We start from the raw sequence: 19,539 nt of genomic DNA, 5'->3' as shown, positions 1-19,539 counted from the left end.
AGCCTAGTAAAATACTTAGTCGTTTATGTGTAAAATGTCCTGCTTTGAGGATCCCCCCCCTCCCCACCCGCAGCATAAACTTAACATGGGCCTCCTTTGAAATCAGTAACTACATGACAGAAAAGCAACCAGACAGAGTCATTGCAATTGATCTTTTATTTATTCTCAGACAGAATCCCAAAGCTCAAATTCTGTACGTGTTCAGTTCCTGATGCTGGCTGGTTTATCGGTATTTCTCGGAGAGGCCACGGGCCACGGCTGCCAAGAACTTGTCCATTGCCATGTGGACCTCGGGGGTGAAATCCGCCGGGAACATGTTGGCCATGACCACAAGGATGCAGTGGGCAAAGAGCTTCCAAAGAGAGGCAAAAAAGACATATATATTGTGTGCGTAAACAAAAATGTGCAGAATAATAAACCAAAACAGCACCAAAAGTCAACCGGTGGTCGGGCACATACCTTGAAGTTGGCAGGGTCCACACGCAGGGTGAAGGCGTGCAGCTCACTCAGGTTCAGAAGACCGGCGGTCAGATTGTCCATTTTGCCAATGGCCTCGGTCACTCCATTCATGATGCGGCCTCCGTGGATCTTGACATCGTTAGAGTTGGGAGTCAGTTCCTTCCAGTGGGAGAAGTAGGTCTTGGTCTGGGGGTACACCAACAGCAGCCTGGGCAACAGGAGGGAATAATACAGTATTATTTTTTTGCCGGGAGCAGGAGAATAAAGATCCAGGCGCTGTTGAACTCACCTGCCCAGAGCGTCGGCGCCGATGGCATCAGCCTTGGTGGATACCTTGCCCCAGAAGGCCTTGACCACTTTCTTGTCGTCAGCAGAAAGAGACATGATGATTTTCTGTGGGTGCTGAACTGGGCTCGGATTTATATAGAAAGCTGGGCATGGGCTCACTGAGGGAACCACCCACAAGATCGGCTGTGTAGCGTGAGATAAAGAAGTGGCACATCAAACCCATCCCCCCCCCCCCCTTTCCCCCCACCGCTAGGGTGCTTAAATAAAGTCAAAGATTTCCTTTAGGATTGGACCTTTCAGGCATCACAAACATCTACTTTTGTCAAATGTTTTTTAAAAGCTGTTGCAAAGTTGCTGGTTTGAAACCTGCGTGTAAAAGCAAGACATGTTTGAATGTGTAGGGTTCATTTGAGTTGACTGAGGTCGTTTGCGGTGAAGTTGAACTTATCTTAATTAGAAATGAAGGGCGGGGCCGCGGGGGCTCTGATACAGACAGCACCGGTGCGTCTGCGGCCCTGCTGGCATTTTTAATACACACAACAGCCCAATGTGGATTTATGCTGGCTACAGACGACACTGCAGGACTTTTGGAGACTTTGGAATTCAAAGGTGCATCTAAATCCTCAGTCCCGGTGTCACGGTCAGGCTCTGCCAGGGATTCTCCATAAAAACTGCCCTCATGCCAGCTTTGAATCCTTTGGTTGTGGCTCCGTCTAAGAAAACAGCTTAATGTTTCCACATCTCTCTCTTTTTTAATTCCCAGGCTCTCAAATCTGAGACTACTGACATTTCATACGACTGCTACTACTACTAGTACTACTGCTACTACTATTACTACTGCTACTACTATTACTACTGCTACCACTGCTACTACTGCTACTACTATTACTGCTACTATTACTTCTACTACTACTGCGGCTGCTGCTGCTGCTGCTACTACTACTACTATAACTGTGGCTGCTGCTGCTGCTGCTACTACTACTACTATAACTGTGGCTGCTGCTGCTGCTGCTACTACTACTAGTGCTGCTGCTACTACTAGTGCTACTGCTGCTACTACTACTGCGGCTGTGGCTGCTGCTGCTGCTGCTGCTGCTGCTACTACTACTACTACTACTACTACTGCGGCTGCGGCTGCTGCGGCTGCTGCTGCTACTACTACTGCGGCTGCTGCTGCTGTTGCTACTACTGCTACTACTACTGCTGCTGCTACTACTACTACTACTGCTACTACTACTTTTTCACCAAATGTAAATTAACTCAAACACTAGAGCAGAAGGGGTTTTGTTGTAGTTGTTTCAGTAAAACGCACAGAAATCTCATCACCTTTTCCAGTTTTACTCATCAACCTGTTTCATTCCAGAACAAACAGCCCCCTAAATGATATTATATTTGTGCTGTCAGCTGGTGAAACTGGAGACACAATTAATAGACTTAGTTTGGATATTTCTCATGGAACAAGAACTTCCCCCCAAAACCCCCCAAAACACAAGTGCGTGAACTGATTGGACCTGGACTCCCTTCCCCACACACACACACACACACACACACACACACACACACACACACACACACACACACACACACACACACACACACAGAGTCACAAAAGATAACCCCTGGACATTAGTGCTTTAAAAAGGATCAGATAAAATCAACTGCTTTCACTGAAGACCAATAATTTCACTGCTGAGGCTTCTTAATGAGCCTAAATTAACAAAAAAAAATCAAACCCCAAGTCAAAAACAGAACCACGTTGTCGATGTGTGAGAGAGGAACCGTCAACAGATCACGGGTAATTTTACTTTGAACCTGCAGGAATTCTGCTGTGGTGGGTCTGGTAGCGGCCTTCAGCTCTTCTGCACTGGCAGTTCTGGCGGTTCTGGTGGTTCTGGCGTCTTCACAACAGCCCAACGACTCTCTATGGCTGCAAGATGAACGCAGCATCTCCATAATGCTGGACGGCAGGAGGACACGGGAAGTCTCCTGCTTGATGGCTGAGCTGACCTTTGACCTGATAGAACACCAGCAGTTGACATTGGTCCCCTGGGCCACTGCTGTGCCTCTCTGGGTCTACCCCGAACTGTCCATGAATGTGCCTGCCTACAGAACTCTGACACCAGACTGAGACCACCAAAGACCCAGGAAACAGGCTGCAGGCCAACTAGCTAATTAGCGTCTCCAAAAATAAATTTGTTTCATAATATTTGAGTCTTCTGAGACAGTAAATTTTTGGGCTTTCTTCATTCATGAGTCATGATCCTCACAAGTCAAAGAAGGAAAATCCTGGAGAACATCAGTCTGTGTGTGAGGAAATTGGTGTATAAAGGGTTTGAGATGTGTTTCTGAAATATCGCGACATACAAGCATCAATTCAACCTTGGAGGAGCGGAACCCCCCTGAAGGGGTTTAAACTGGTTTAGTCAATCTTAATTTGTCCTGGTCTGTGACCTCTGTCCCTTCAGAGATAAACAAAGACACCAAAACAGGTTTCCTTTAGTTGTCATGCATTTATTGATCATTCTGCATCGTTAAACTTTGGCAGCTTTCTCCTGCTGTTTATCTGTACTTCTCAGCCAGGGCCAGAGCCACAGAGGCCAGGAACTTGTCCACAGCCACATGGACCTCAGGGGTGAACTCAGTGGGGTACATGATGCCGATTTCCACCATGATGCAATGAGCCAGGAGCTGTGAGGGAGAGCACAAGCACACAGATGTCAGGACACGGTTTTCATCGTCAATCCAAACCCAAGAACATCGTAACTTCTGCAGAACCCGATCAAAGAAAATATTCATCTGAACTTATTTCTGTGAGCTGTAAACATGTCTAAAAATCTCCAAGAATTCAAATTCTGCTCTTTGTTTTAGTTCTTTAAGGTCTTGGATGAAGGTCTGGGTTTGTGACTCTAAAATGTGAGGGTCGTTTCTGGTGCCTGACTCGTCTCTACCTTGAAGTTGGCGGGGTCCACACGCAGGGTGAAGGCGTGCAGCTCGCTCAGGTTGAAGAGACCTCCTTTCAGATCATCGATTTTGGACACGGAGTCTCCAATGGCGTTCATGATGGTGATTCCATGCTTCTTGGCTGAGGCAGAGGCGGGGCTCTGGTCCTTCCAGTGAGCGAAGTAGGTCTTGGTCTGAGGGTACACTGAGAGCAGCCTAGCGTGCAAAAAGCAAGAAAAACATCGTCGTGAGTGTGTGGAAATGAAGCCGTTGTGGAACATGTAGATGGTCTCATACGTACCTGCAGAGAGCATTGGCACCAACTTCCTCCCTCTTGGGAGCCAGTTTGCCCCAGAAGAGCCTGACTGTATCCTTGTCCTTTGCGCTGAGACTCGTCATCTTGAGTTTGTTGGGTCGAATACCACAATGGTGAAGACCCTCGAGGGGGTTTTTATGCTTGAAAGGCAGCGTGGACACACCCAGGACCACCTCCAAGATAGGCTGCAGAAGACAATCCCACTTTGTGTAAGATAACAAAAAAATCCTTCTAAACTATAGATTCAAGTGAAAGCTGCATCTGTCATAGCTGACTGATCAAATATGAATGTATTTACAATATAAATAATGTAAATGCATATAATATAGCCGCACATCATATTTCATAAATAAAGAATTCTATGCAACAAACACACAAAAAATGAAATTGTAACACGACATAATTATTAACTTGTCAAAAATGTAATGATATTAAATATTAATATTTAATTAATATGGCATTATTATGTTTAATCTGTGCCAGCTGTTGCTTTTAGTGTTTTCTCTGGCCTTTGTTCATCACCAGCCAGATTTAGAATCCAGGTTCTGCTATCACTCAGCAGATTTATTCATCCCTTGGTACCGTTCCAACATTATAACTTTTTGATGCCCCTCTGAGGCTGATTCACCCTCTCTGCAGCTCACAGCTGGGAGGGTCAGCAAATGTCCCGATAAGATGCTCTTTTCTCAGCGTGCTGCTCAGCTGATAGTGGAGAGGCACAAACTGCTGCCCTCCACGACTGAGAAGAAGGCAGAATAATGTGGTGGCTGGAGGGCAAAAAAGGGTTATGACACAAGTGGTTATATATTAGGATAAAAATAATGACTTAATGTTAGAATGAGATTATTTCCCATGGAAAAAATACTTTTCCCAGTGGTTCTCCCAAACAGTTTTTAAAAGGAAAACAATACAAATTACAGTTAGAATAGAAAATTATAAATAAATATGATAAATATGGAGGGCTTGATCATTGATGATACATTTTTTGGCTTAGCCCCCTTCAGGTCCCCAAGCCTTTGGGCTGGTACCGTCTGATGTTCACTATTATTACTCCTCCCAAAGATAAGCAGCTGTCTGAAGAAAACATCTGGTGCCTTTTTTTTTGTTGTTCAACTTATGAGACGCTCTGCTGAAGTAAGAGATGAACATCATCGTGTGTGAGATTACAGCTTAAATGAAAGAATCCGAACAGTAAAAGCAGCGTAATGGCTTCATCTAAACCCTCCTGAAGAGCCAACGTGTGTTTGTTAGATGCAGTTTAGGTGGTGCACCAGTGTCTCTGCACCACAGCAGCCCTTCAGCAACATCAGCGCCAATATTTGGGGACTTCAATGTCATAAAAGATTTTTTTTATTATTCAGTTTTTTTTAAATGCACTTTATCTCTTTAAAAATTTGCAGAATAATTCATCATATTGGAGCATAAGTCACCTCTCCAGTAGACATATTACTCACTATATTTTGAGCTAGAGATGAAGAAAATTGTTATCATAGTTATATACACTTTGTTTCAAATGAAAGACTTATTGCTAAAAATGTCAAGTAATCTGGTGTATAAAAATAAACTGGAAACGACACTGAGGGCGTGGTGACCTGAAATATTTTGCGCTTGGTCGCCGTCTAGTGGACATTACAGGAAGTTTCATTATGACTATTTCCTCCCAAAGGATCGATTTTATTATCACAAGATTCGTGCTTTTCCTACCATCATTCAAAATGTAACAAAGACAAGAGAAACAGTGTGGTCTACATTTATTACCCAACCAAGAAAACACAATCTAGAATTTTACACAAACCAAAAAACCAAACAAACCTTTGAACAAGAGAACTGTGCGATTACACAAAGTGGAGGTGAGCTTCACAAACCGTCTATATAAAACGTTTAAGTTAAAATTTATATTAAAAAATTCAATTGCTTCAAAGTGAAGATCGTGAACAAAATTTGTATAAAAAAAAAGAAAGTTTTTTTGCTTCAAGGTGTTTGAGTTCAGGTCCAACTACCAGCTGGTGCTGACATATATTATTATGATATTCACATCTCCTTTCCCAGACGACTCTTCCTGCCTTCAGTCATTGCTACAAACACACCATGATAAATCTTAGCACAGAATTTTACAAAGACAAAAACTCTCCAATCATTCTTTACAGCCATCCCAAATACCTTCACACATATAAAAACCGACCGCAGTACCGCCTCCTACACGCTTATTGACGTCTCTCGTCCTTCCTGATGAACTGTACAGTGTCACTGAGCTCAGCTGAGCGGGTTTCTTTGGGTCTGTGTGGGTGATATATTTTCTACAGGTAAGGTTACTTTTCACCTTCAGTTAAAATGCAATAAGTTAGAAACTACCTGGGAAATTAAAAAGTCAATCCTGATCCTTGAAGGCCCTGAATTAATCCAAATAAAAAATATAGTAGCAAAATACTAAATCTGGAGTATAAATAGGCTGATGTGTTCTTGTGTATTACTTCTCTGTAGCACCAACGAGCTGGTCGATGCAAGGACACTTGAAATGAAAAAAGGTCCTCGTTTGTTTTCTTAAATGACAGTCGGACATGAAAAAAACTGTGGCACGACAAAAACAACAACCGTATGGAATAAAACAAATGTGTAATAATGTACAAGTTATTGGATTGTGTGGAGTCAGTAGATGTTCGTCATCTCTGACCATGTTCTAAACCCCCACTGTGATTAACATGAACACTGAAAAAAACAACGCAAACAGTGACAGGAATATAATGAAGGTAATCGGGAAATAAATGCACGCACAAAAGAATTCATGGGATTTAAACAGATGGAAAAAGGAAATAAAGGGGGCTTTCTGTGGATTCGCTGCAGGTTTCATTTTGTTTCACCAGAAGGGGGAGAAGAACCCAACAGAGGAGCCTTTGGTGAGACCTGCACACACACACACACACACACAAGATTATCAGATTGTCGTATCATTGTTAAACGCTGCTTTACAATGATTCATCTGCATTAGCAGCATGTTGAAGGACTCACAGGGGAAGGGGGCTTTGCAAAGTTGAGGTGAGCGTACAGAAGTACAGCAATGTCGTTCTGGCTGGCCTCCAGGGCGATGGACAGGGCAGTGCTGCCGTCCTGTATCAAAGTGCGGAAGGAAGTCAGGGCATCTACTCACGCCATTTGTCAAAAAAGATACGAACGCCGGGGGGGAAATGCAGATGTTAAAACTGAAATGTGTGCTCACGTTGTCGGTCAGAGTGGCATCACAGCCTGGCACAGACAGCAGCTGACGCACAATGTCCACATGGCCGTGCTCGCAGGCGCACATGAGGGCCGTGGAGCCATCGTCGTCGCGGATGTTGACCTGTGCCCCACAGGAAAGCAGAGCCCGCACCATGTCTCCTCGACCGTGGCTTACTGCTAACATCAGCGCCGTCTGTCCGGCCTAAAAACAGACATTCAGAAACTTGCTGAACTCAGCACTGACTTTCTGCCGTTCAAACAGGATTCTTTTTTTATTTATCTATTTTTAAAAAACTGCTGCGTTGTAGTGCAGTGCAGTAACTCTTAAGAAACAGTAGGGGGCGCACCTGGCTGGCCTTAGCGTTGACGTCGCCTGTGCGCAGCAGCTGCAGGACTGTTTGAAAGTCGCTGTCAGAGTGGAAGGCGGCCAGAGCTGTCAGCATGATGGCCGTGTAGCCCGCCTTGTTCTGCTTGTCAGCATTACACAGTCCTGTCAGGTGAAGGGGGCAATCAGGGTGACAGATGATACAACAGCCATGTCGCACACAGTTGAGGTGTGTGATTGATGACACACAAACTTCAAAAACGACTGCCGAGGACAATAAACAAGCACAGGCGAGCGCCCGAACGCGCGCCCAGCTCACCGGTGTCGAGCAGCAGCTTCACCACAGGGAAGTTGGAGTGGGAGACGGTGTAGTGAAGCGCTGTATTCCCGTTGCCGTCTGCCATGTTGATCACGAACTCCAGCAGCTGAGGGGAGATGGAGGCGAAGGCGTTCATGTAGGCCTGGACGACGGCTGTGTCCGCCGCTTTGTGACAGGAGACGCGCAGCCACTCCTGCAGCACGGTGGTGTAGGCGGCCCTCTGGGGTCGGACGCAATGAGGCCGATTAGAGAAGCTGTCGCCGAGGAAGCTCGCCAACAGGTCAGCGAATGTAAACACTCACCGCCTCCTGATGGCTGAACGCGTTGGGATCCCCGAGAGCTTTCTGCAGGATGTGCAGCGCCGACATCAGACCGTCGCTCAGCTCCACTCTGACCGGGTTGGCCGGAGCACAAACCGCGTCAGAGCTTTCGGCGGCCGCTTTTGGCTCTGCCTGGACGGTCGTTCCAGTGTGCTGTTGCTTGGTGACCTCGATGGTTTTAACGACAAGCGACGATGAGCAGTTAACCTGGGATATCGTGGAACCCTGCCCAGACGTGGGCGCGGTGCCGTGTGGCGTGGCGGCTTGCTCGCCCGGCTGGTCCACTCTTTTTGAGGCGGGGTTCAGCGCGGCGTCCGCGGCTGGTGGGCAGTTTGTTGCTGGTGACTGGAAAGGTTTCTCCGACTGTCCCATGTCCACGGCGGGGGGCTGGTGGGGACTCGGCTGGGTGGCGGCGGCCTGCTGGGGGACGCCGGTGCCATCAGAAAGCCTGTTGTGGGTTAATTGCTGGTGCTGGAGTGTTGATTCAGGCAGCTTCTCTCGGGCTTCGTGATACTCGCTGGAGTCGCTGCCCTCGTCGGAGCTCTCGCTGCTGCTGTCGTCCGATGACGTGGACTCGTACCTGTGAGGCGAAAACAGGTTTTATCACCACGCACGACCGAAACCCGAGCGCCAGCTCTGCGGCGGCTAACACCTACCCTCCGTTGACTCCTATGAACTGCAGGTTTTTCTTTGTGGTGGGGGATCCCGGTTCACCCTCTGCTTTCCGCTTCATGATCGACCTCAGCGTAGACGACGGAGATGAGGCTGCAAAAAAGATCCACAGCTCAAGCTCGCTGCAGAGGCACCACGTGTTCAGGACGGCTTGATTCGGACCGGTTACCTGCGGCGGCACCTTCCTGCGCGAGCGTAGAATCTGCTGGTGGATGCGGTTGTGCGTCTTCCTCTTTAGAATGCAGCGCCCCCATCTGATGACCGGACCTGCCTCGAGCGATGGCGGGAGCAGCAATGGGCACCGAGGTGGACAGCTCGCTCTTTAGGACGTCGCGGACCTGCTTGGAGCTCACCGCTAAGGGAAACTCGACCGGCGTATCTACGAGAGGGAAAGCAGAGAGTTCAGGTAACACGTCTGTTTCTAACACGTCGTCTTTGAAGCTGAATCCAAACCTTCGGCGAGTCCTCTGTGGCGGCCCTCGGCCGCAGCAGGGGGGCTGCAGATCTCAGCTCGGAACGGCGTGCCCACTCCCACCACAGTGGGCTGCTCCAGTGTGTAAACCTGGATTCCCACAGTTCTCTGTTGCCTCTGCTGGGGCATTTGTGTGAAGCTGACCAGGGTGTGCAGGCTGCAGCCTTGGGGCTCCTGCCAGCCCGTGTTAGTAGCCATGACCGGATGCTCTGCCTGAGGGGCATTCTGGACCGCTGTGACCTGTTGCTGCACAGCCTGCAGCTCCTGCATTGTCCTCTTTAGTTCTCCCTCCAGCTGACCCACTTGACTCTTAAGAACCTCTGTTTCTGGGAGCAGCCCCAGGTCCTCCTCCCTAACACCGACGCCCACCTGACGACTGCCTCTTACGGCCTCTGGCCCCACTCCGATAGTTCGTACTTCCCGCTTTGCATCGGGACGTGCTCCGCCCACAATCACCGTGTCCTCGATTTCACACCCCGAATCTTGCTTGGAGCCATCGGGTGTGGTGGGAGACAGCGGTCCCGCTGTCTTAGTGTTGCTCGCAGCGCCGCCGCTCACTTCCTCCTCAGGAATGTCGATGTAGAGCTCTCCGCGAGAACGCCCTCGGCTGAAACCCAGAGTGTGGCCCAGGAATTTCTGGCTCTTCAGCTGGACGCTGAGCTGTCGCTTCTCCTCCTGCAGCACGGAGATCTTGACCTGCAGCACCGGGATGGTCTTGACCTGCTCCTCCAGCTCGCGGATCTTCCTGAGAGCACTGGCCATCTGCTCCCTGACATGCTGAAGGTGGGCTGGTGTGGGCGTCACAGGAGTGGAGAGGCCAGAATTAATGGGTGTGAAGGACCCGCTTCCGCCGTGCGCCCTGTTGAAGCTGTGGGCGCTGCTGAGAGAGGTGTTGGAGCCCGCCACGCTGCTGTTCATGCTGCCCAGGTTAGAGTATCTCCGTCCCTCCTTCTCCTCCTCCAGCTTCCTGCGTGCATCCAACAGGGTCTTCTCCACGCGAGCTGTGCTGAAACTGGGCCTCTGCGTGGTGTGGTAGCCGGGAGCGCAGTAGGAGTAGGACGAGTGCCGGCTGTCGATACTGGTGTTGGAGCACAAAGACTCCGTGGAGGTCCACCAGGAGCCGGTGTAGCCGTACCCACGCGGCAGGGATCCGTAGCGTGGCCGGCGCTGGACCGCCACCTTCTTGATGGTGTTTCCCTTCTCTATGTCATTTACATATTTGAGGAAGTCCAGGTCCAGACGGTAGCCATAGGGGGTCTCCACTGAGTAGGGTGCCTCCTGCTCTTTGCCATGGAGGGAAGGGGGAGCAGAGGGGTTGAGTTTCCCTGAGGAGGAAGGAAATCAACTTTAAACAAACGGAAATCTGAGTCTAATCTTGGGCTGAGCCTTCAAAAAATTGCATTGACTTTGGGCTTCTGTGTATTTGTAAAATAATCAAGCAAAGTGGACACAAGCAGGAACTTTCTGGGGTTACTTTAAGCTGCTGAAGCCCTTCTCCCATCATAAAAGTTCATATATTAACTAAAGAAGTCTTTCTGTAAATAGAAATGATGCTTTGAAGGATGTACAGGTTGAATTAAAGAGAGGCTGCACCTGGAAACCCGGGGTCCATGTGCAACACCTGAGCCATCCTGAGTCTGTGCCCCCCTCACCTGTATCAATGAGAAAACAGCAATTAAATGACATTTAAACACAAAAAAAATTCAAGAGCTGCAGTCAGGCATCCCAGCAACCTCTCATTGTTGTTGTCTACACATTTATTTTTGACCTCAATGCTGCTTTTGTGTGAGTTCCAAAAATAGTTTTATTGCTTATTCTCTCCCCACATTCACCCTCCTCTGCCCTCTAGGGCATCCGCTGATTTCTCTTTTGCTCCGGGGCCACGTTCACTTCTGTGTTTGTTTCTGTTCTTAGCGTTCAGAGGAGTGGAGCTACAAAAGAAAGTTTCCTGGCAGCTAATTCCCGGACAGAGGTTTGCGAATGCCTTATTAGGAATCATCTGTGGACGCTAACTTGGCTTCTTAATTTAGGGTTTGCAGTGGCTCGCCTCTTTCTCCCCTCCGCACCTTCCCTTGTTCTGCCTCTTGTCTGTTTATCCTGTTTGCTTTATGATTCTTTTTTTCTTGGCTGCTTTCCCCCCTGAGTCACCTGATGATCAGGAGGTTTTAGCTTCGCCGCCTCTCTTTTTATTCAGCACTGAAAGCTCAGTGAATTTCTCTTTGTCTCTACAGGCCGTGCTTTCGGCGGAGACGTGCACAGCCGACAACGGCGGGTTGTTGGAAATGATTAACTTTCTAGGTCATCACTTTATGGGAACTTGGGGATGTAATGTTCAAGCCATGCACCAAATTAGCCGATGAACTCAGAGAGCTGAACTGCAGGAGTTTGGCTTTAAGGTTTGTTTGCTGGTTTTTTTTCTCGGTGAGAACCGTCTCTGGTTTGAGTGGAGCCGTTTCTCCCTCGTGCGCTCTATCTTGTGATCCTTCGCAGCGCTCGCTCGGTCGTGAAAAGTAGGGCACTTGGAAACAGTGACTAACTTGACGTGGTATTTTCTGGAGCTTAATATCGGCCCCTTATCTGCTCCCCTTCGTCAGCCTCTTGTACAAAGATGGCCACACACCAGGAGGCACAGATAGGCAGACTCGCGTCCAGAGGCCTCCAACACGCCACGCCAACTGACGCCGTTGGCGACCCCTACATGAGTGATGCTGCTCGAGCCCATCTGAGCATCGTGCTGCCTACATGCTGCACGTTGGGCAGTTTGCATTCCTGCAGCAGCCAGGAGAGGACAGAGAGGAGGGGAAGGGTCTGGGAGGGAAAATGTGAGCACAAGCGTGCGCGTGTGTGTGTACTTTGCATCAGGGTGGAGGCCAGCGTTGACAGGGGACACTTGATGAGTTATAATTAGAAACTGCAGTTTGGCGACCAAACATCCCAGCCCAACAGAGGAGGCCGCGCTGACGGATCCTCTTTGGATCCAACAGTGTGGGTTGGACTCCCGAAAACGATCTTTTCACGCACACGACTCACAGTCCGCCGACTGATTCTCCTCTGCCGTCTGTCCTCATCAGCTCACCTCAATAAACCCGTAACACCGCACCCGTACCTCCAACGCTGACGGACTCGGCGGGACCTTCTCCTGGACATCTGAACAGAAACCAGTTTTCGCCCTTCCCCTCTATCTGTTTCATCCAGGAGTGCCGCCTTGCCCCCATTTAGCTCCCCCCCAACTCCCTTAACTGCATACCACACTAGCGGAAGCTAACGTCCCCTGTTCCGCTCCCTTCATCCCCCTCCATTAAGATTAAAACAACCCTCAGGGGGTAAGCTACAGGTCATCCAGCACAAATTACACGTCTGTGGTATGTCCTGTGCGACGTCAGGGCGACAACGCTGCAGTTTGTCCCACCGCTAAATGTTATCACGAGCATGAACGCAGGTCACCGTGTTCGTGTATTTATTCATAACATGTACTAAAGAGATGTGGGCTGCGCTCCCTGATGGGCCAGAACACCCAGACCACCCTGAAAACCAATTCCCGATGCCAGGTTTCATTTCGAGGTCATCTCTGCCGGCTTTATCAAACTCACTGCTTCCATTCATTGAGTCATCTTATTATTATTATTGCCATCACAAAGGATTAGACCTCCACATTGCTAAGTTGGAAATACCAGTCTTCCCACCACCCAGAGGTGGATTTTTCCACTGCCCTCCTGACTGTCTCAGCCTTTGGCGATTACTGCTCCTCTTAAGCCTGGGTACGGTTTGTGACTTGGGAAAAGAGGGATTTATGTTCCGCCTCATACCAGCTGCTTGCTCGGCGAGGACCAGAGCTCTCCTGCTGTCCGGACTCCTCGTGCTCCCGTCCTTTCCTCGATCGCTTGCAGCCAACACCTGCAGGAGCCAAGAGCAGAAATGAGCTAGAACCGAAAAACTAATTCAGAAAATTGAGTACTCATTTGAAACTCATTAAAGAGGTGTTTATCCGTGCTGACATGGATAAAAACAGACTTCTGACAGGTCACAATAAGCGGTGCCCCGCAAGACGGTAAACACAGGTTGCAAAGCCAGAAAAAAACATTCCAAAACATTCCAGTGGTTGTAACTGACACGCCGGATGTGAAAGAAAATGCCCCCATGTAACGCCAGCGAGGCTTTTCTCGCAGTCGAGCCTTGATGGAGCGTAGTCGCATAACGGGGCTGTTTTCTGGCTACTGTGACTAACTTCAAACCCTCTGGTGCACACACACACACACACACACACACACACACACACACACACACACACACACACACAGCCACACATCTAACAGAGCCGCCTGGTTTTTGTGGGAACAGCTGTCATCTGCGAAGGAGGCCTTTTCAAAGTCAGACCGGTTTGGTGACCTGGTCGACTCGCTCTCAAACCATCCGCTGTCTGCTGATCCCCCGACTTTGGGAGCCTGGTCGACATTTTGTCAGAGGGTCTCGCAGAACCCCAAAATAATGCTGACCTCTAGATATTATCTCCACAAGCCTCGCTGTTGTTCGCGCCGTCGTTTCGTGCTGTTGTCGTCGCACCAGAGAGGGCGGAGTGACAGCGGGAGAAACGGACCTTTCCGACTGGAACGACATCCGAATCACAAAGAGCCATTCATTCGGCCTCGACTTCCACAGCTGGTTCTAATAGAACGCCAGGGAGGGGAATCTCAGGGAGATGTGGTGTTTAGTGAGAAAAACTCCCTCAAAAGATATGAGGCGTTGAAAAGCGCTATTTGGTTCTGACAATAAAAGCGGGGACAGAATGAAGGGCCGGGTGATGACATCACGCTCTAGAAGTGTCTGAGGGTGAAAAAGACAGCGGAGATCATGGAAGAAATTAAGTCCAAACGTCAAAGGACAAGAATGACGAACTTTGTGGAGAGTTTAGCTGTAACCCCGTCGGTGCAGATGGCAAATACTTGCACGGAGACAAATATTAAACTTTGTAGGAGACAACTTGAACTCCCAGTGACTCCCACGCAGCACAGATGAAAAAAAAGGAACCTCCAACACAGCAGCACTTGTTGAGGCCCGATAACTCCCACAAACCAACACAGCTGTAGCTGTTAATCTGATTTATTCAGCCGAGGGCAGAGATGATCCCCCGTTTCTGCTCTTGATGATGAATCTCTGGAATAAATTTAAGATAAAAGAAGCCAGCATTTTACCACAAATGACAAGCACAGCTTCTTCTTCTTATCATGCTGAGCGAGTTTTTGTGTTCAAAAAAAGTTAATCATATGAGATGTGATAAGGAAAAGGGTAACAGGAAAGGGAGCTCCATCATTCTACTCCCGGAGGATCCACAAACAAGGCAGCCACTTCCTCCCAGCCCAGGAGAGAGAGCAGCAAAAGGAGACATAAACTGGAAAGGAAAAGGGTCATAAGAGAGAAAAGGGAACGAAGCAGCGCAGTAAGAAAAGAACCACCAAATCAGGAGGAGAAGAAAAATAAAAAGAACTGATGGAAACTTCCCAAATGAGAAGAGCATGACTGTTCTCAGGCCGTGACTCATGACTGCAGTTTTGCTTCTGAGAGTTCATAAAGAACCCCGTAAGCACGGCGCATAGTGGACAAAAGATCTATAAAAGGAGCGTTCCTTCCAAATCCGACACGAGCGCCCTAAAGAAAATGACCAACCGCTGTACGTTCAGCTCCTAAAAATAGAGTAACAATAGACAATCCCGACAAGATGCTGCGCTTTGTCTGAACCTGAAAAAATGGGGTCTGTTTTTTCCTGTACAACAGACCACGCAGAGCACAATATGGACACGCAGAAGAGTTTTACATCTTGCATGAAGCCCACAGCAGGAGGCCTGTTTATGGACGCATCTTCCACGACTTCTTTGTCCTCCTCCACTCCCCGCAGGACAGATGGCTTCATTTAGCCAACTGGCCCCAAATGAATAATAAATAAAGGGGCGAAAATCTTACAAACATCTGCCCTAAACAGCTTAAGAATACTTTGTGTAGAGGCAACTGGAAGTGAAAGCTGACGCGAGCGGGTCGGCTGGGAAACGACGAGGCCCGATGATCTCATATCAACATGGCGGTGGGGTGAAGTCTGATGCTGCTGGTGGACATGTGGTTTTCGACTAATTTGGGCTAAAACGTTGGGACAGTGAAATCATAGCCCAGAGGGACTTTCACTCCAGGACTGAACAGCCCTGTTTTGTGCATTAAGGAGTGGTGAGGAGCAGACGGTGCTGGGCTGAGCCGTCTGGAGCTGCCGAGGGTCCGGCCAAGGGGGTGGGGCTCCATAGCTCCCATTACTCCTAGAGCAGAAGCAGAATAAACACCCGCCACTCTCCCATTGGTCACTGCGCTGACCTCCAACAGGAAGACAGGGTGGGGCCGAGCTGTGAGGAGCGGCACCGTTGAAACAGCCCCAAAAAGTAGAACCCCCCCCCAGAAAACGGAGAGCATTTGGGAGAAAATTCCTGTGCGTTTGTAGAAGTGGGGATAAGGAATGATGCCGAGCAGAGAGGCCAGTCCTGAGCGGAGATTGGAGGAAACTGTGGGGTCTGTGAGGGAGGGAGACGAAGTCCAGACTGCCTTTAGATGGGTGCAGGGGTGCCTGTCAGAGCAGCATGGGGGTTAAAAGCTGAGGCCAGCGTGTGCTGACGGCACAGCAGAGCAGAGGAAGTAATCTCAGCGCAGCGGCAGAGTGGTTAAAGCGCTTCGAGCTCGGAAATCTCATCAATGACTTCCTGAATCGTGAGCGGGGCTGTTGTTTAAAAAAACAGACCTTGAAAAGAGATCTAGCTGGGAACACACCATCAGGGTCTGTTATTTCTAGACAGAAAGGCCCATCTTGTTTTCCAGCAAAATTAAAAGATTAAATGGATTATTTGGGCTGATAAGGAATTAGTGACCCCGGCAATACAAAAGCAGGAGTGACCCATATGCTTGCTGGAAGATACTTCATTAAAGGATGAAACCTCTATTTATTTGCACTTGATAAAATAGTGCAGCTTTGGATGCTAATGCTTAAAAAAGAAGAAAAATCAGCATATTCATTCAGAATTGTTTATCAAGTAAAATTGTGTGGAATAGCTAATCCTTGAGAAAACATAGACAGACACAGACATAGACAGTCTCATGTGGGTTCATGGTGTAATTTCATTAGTCCGGCTCAACCATTTAAATGCCCGGCGTGTGGCCTTGTGTGCAAATGGGGTTTATAACCCTGCATTCCACCCCTGCACCCCTGAGCCCAAATGCTGGAGAGACAATCACATTCCAGCAGACAATCACATTGAAATAACGAAAAAAAAATAATCTCAGGTTGTTGTCAGACCTGACTTTCAGGAGACATTCTGGGGATTCCAGGGATTCCCCAGAGCAATTACACTACATGTGCAGTGGATCGGATGCACAATTGAGTGTTTGACTTTAAACTGTTACAAATCAGCACATTACCACACTGCCCGCGCCGGGGCAGGGATGACAGAACTGGGCCGGGCGCTGTGCAGCTGCTGCAATCACTGGTTACCCACTGGTCCCTGATTTAATACAGCCAGCACTCCATTACACAACAGCAGGACAGTGGTGTATTGTGTGATGCAGTGTAACAGGGTAATGACTGCACCCCCACATCCTGCAGACTTCTGTGTGTCCTTATCAAAGCGGTATCTGATGTGTTTACTGATGAATCGGTACAGACAACCACACACACTAACCCTAACCACTAATCTTCCATTTGAGGGTCCATGAATGCGTTAGAGGCGACGAGTAATGGGCTTTTTTTAAATTTATGTGGGGAAATTCAAAGTAGATTAGAGAAAACGGTAACTCCACCGGCCCTCATTTGTCCCCAGTCTATAAACTCCCCTCACTGGCCGTCTACAGGAGGCCAGAGGAGCGAATGTGCGGGCAAAAAGGCAGCAACCAAAACGTCGAGCAACATCTGGAAGCAATGAAAATTTGCAGAATGCACAGACCCACCCTGCTCTCCTCTGAGCCTCAACTCTTCCTTGAGTCCACCCCCCTTCCTTACCCCTTTTTTCATTCTTTTAATAAAATCCCGAAATCGTCGGTCTAATTTCTGGAACACGGTCAAGCGTGACGGAATGGAGGAAAAGTTTCACGAAGGAGCACCAACAAACACGCCCGAGTGTGTTGCGTGTTAAGGGATGAAACTGGAGGGAAACATTTGGCAGTGAAGAATTCCTGCATTAATCCAGTCTGATAAAAGTTGCGGCCGCGTGGCAGGATTGCGTGCGCGTAAAAGACGCAGCAGGACGCGCGGTCAATTGAACGTATAGAAACGGATTTACAGGATGTTCCATTGATGTTGACGGTTTAACCATTTAAATGATACTTGATTGTGAACACATTTTACCCCAATGAGCCCGTCAACATTTAGATGTGAGAATATGTAATTTTGTTACAATTTTGATTTTTTTTTTTTTTTGCGCTTTTACGCCGCTTTGTAATCAATGATGCTCCGAAGACAACGGGGGACCTGTCGGGGGTCAAAGTGTCCACTAAAGGAAAATAAACACTGATGTACATAAAGGAAACCTAATTAGACAGGACAATGCCAGTATAATTGACGCCGGTGTGGGTTCTTGGAGGATAAAGGACCCGTTACTTCGCGGTAAATGTGGGCAGGAACGACGCTTCACAAAAGAAGTCTCAGTCAAGAGAAGCCGCCGCGACCGGCGCACTGTCACATTTGACACAAAAAATAGACCGTTTTTACGCAGAGGAACGCCAACTTGTTTAATTCTTACCTGCCTTCTGGAAATCCTTTCAGCCGCCTCGGCCCAAGAGCGCTCACTGACAGAGACACAAAAACACCGCAGCCGAGATGCTCCGACGACCCCTCCCGCGGCTCTTAAAGGGCCCGCACCCAGGAGGAGCCTTCACCGTTCTACTAGTGTACAACACCTTCACCATCCTACTGAAGCGTTCATCACCTTCACCATCCTACAGGAGTGTCCAATACCTTCACCATCCTACAGGAGTGTCCAATACCTTCACCATCCTACAGGAGTGTCCGACAGCTTCACCATCCTACAGGAGTGTCCAATACCTTCACCATCCTACAGGGGTGTCCAATACCTTCACCATCCTACAGGAGTGTCCGACACCTTCACCATCCTACAGGAGTGTCCGACATCTTCACCATCCTACAGGAGTGTCCGACACCTTCACCATCCTACAGGAGTGTCCGACATCTTCACCATCCTACAGGAGTGTCCGACACCTTCACCATCCTACAGGAGTGTCCGACATCTTCACCATCCTACAGGAGTGTCCGACACCTTCACCATCCTACAGGAGTGTCCGACAGCTTCACCATCCTACAGGAGTGTCCGACATCTTCACCATCCTACAGGAGTGTCCGACAGCTTCACCATCCTACAGGAGTGTCCGACAGCTTCACCATCCTACAGGAGTGTCCGACAGCTTCACCATCCTACAGGAGTGTCCAACATCTTCACCATCCTACAGGAGTGTCCGACAGCTTCACCATCCTACAGGAGTGTCCCATACCTTCACCATCCTTCAGGAGTGTCCGACAGCTTCACACCATCCTACAGGAGTGTCCGACAGCTTCACCATCCCACGGGGATATTTAAAAACCTTCATCATCCTACAGGGATATTTAAAAACCTTCACCAAGCTTCAGTACCTCTTGCAACAGAAATGGAAACACATTAACTGTCATGGTCATTTATGTCACAGTCATTTATTTTTATCCTGCTTGTTACCAGAATTTTATTTTGGAGCTCATATTGAGTTTTAAATGTCGACTATGAAGAAATCTGGAGTCTCTGGGCTGTTGGACCAGAGAAATAAGAATGCTGATTTTTGAGAAGACATCTGGTTCAGACATAGATGTTTGTTTTTGCAATCACTGAAAAAAAGAAAACCCTATAATTCCTCACACATGTGAAAGTAAACGGAAATGTGATTCAACCCTGAGTCTTGGGTTTCAGCCCAAGTAAAATTTTTAAGGAAAAAGATAAATCCTCTTGAAGATAATGAGTCATTCAGTGTTTATTTTAAACAGACTGTTTGCTTTATCTTATTTTGTGTGTTTCCTCAAAGTTAATTTTAAAGTTTTAGAAGATGATACCTGAAGAATGATCAGAATGTTGAATATCTCCTGTCCTAGTCTGTGCTCCTGATTAAAATATTCAGTTAATTCCTTTCCCCCAAAATTAATAAAAAATAACTAAA

General features: G+C 48.2%; 3 protein-coding genes across 4 annotated transcripts; all 3 read right to left on the bottom strand.

Moving 5' to 3' along the window:
- Positions 1-141: 141 nt before the first annotated feature.
- On the bottom strand, positions 142-1,000 carry LOC130515255 (hemoglobin embryonic subunit alpha-like). Its single transcript, XM_057015417.1, has 3 exons — positions 749-1,000; positions 460-667; positions 142-352 (listed from the first exon to the last, which is right to left on the bottom strand). The coding sequence occupies exons 1-3, from the start codon at positions 841-843 to the stop codon at positions 224-226; spliced, it is 432 nt and encodes a 143-aa protein (XP_056871397.1). The 5' UTR covers positions 844-1,000; the 3' UTR covers positions 142-223.
- Positions 1,001-3,237: 2,237 nt separating this feature from the next.
- On the bottom strand, positions 3,238-4,147 carry LOC130514478 (hemoglobin embryonic subunit alpha-like). The gene is made up of 3 exons (XM_057014083.1): positions 3,989-4,147; positions 3,696-3,903; positions 3,238-3,435 (listed from the first exon to the last, which is right to left on the bottom strand). Exons 1-3 carry the CDS (start codon positions 4,084-4,086, stop codon positions 3,307-3,309), a joined length of 435 nt encoding a protein of 144 aa, XP_056870063.1. The 5' UTR covers positions 4,087-4,147; the 3' UTR covers positions 3,238-3,306.
- A 1,592-nt stretch (positions 4,148-5,739) lies between these two features.
- Positions 5,740-18,185, bottom strand: kank2 (KN motif and ankyrin repeat domains 2). Of its 2 annotated transcripts, none has more exons than XM_057014081.1 (12): positions 18,084-18,185; positions 13,131-13,218; positions 10,918-10,976; positions 9,306-10,649; positions 9,022-9,231; positions 8,837-8,945; positions 8,163-8,760; positions 7,861-8,080; positions 7,564-7,706; positions 7,218-7,418; positions 7,010-7,108; positions 5,740-6,904 (listed from the first exon to the last, which is right to left on the bottom strand). In XM_057014081.1, exons 3-12 carry the CDS (start codon positions 10,952-10,954, stop codon positions 6,848-6,850), a joined length of 3,018 nt encoding a protein of 1,005 aa, XP_056870061.1. In that variant the 5' UTR covers positions 10,955-10,976; positions 13,131-13,218; positions 18,084-18,185; the 3' UTR covers positions 5,740-6,847. The 2 variants fall into 2 exon arrangements, with proteins under 2 accessions (XP_056870061.1, XP_056870062.1); XM_057014082.1 differs by having other exon boundaries at positions 18,088-18,117.
- Between the last annotated feature and the right edge of the window lie 1,354 nt (positions 18,186-19,539).

Source organism: Takifugu flavidus, chromosome 18 (assembly GCF_003711565.1).
Source record: "Takifugu flavidus isolate HTHZ2018 chromosome 18, ASM371156v2, whole genome shotgun sequence".
NCBI classification, from domain to species: domain Eukaryota; kingdom Metazoa; phylum Chordata; class Actinopteri; order Tetraodontiformes; family Tetraodontidae; genus Takifugu; species Takifugu flavidus.
This window is presented reverse-complemented; position numbering and strand designations above follow the sequence as displayed.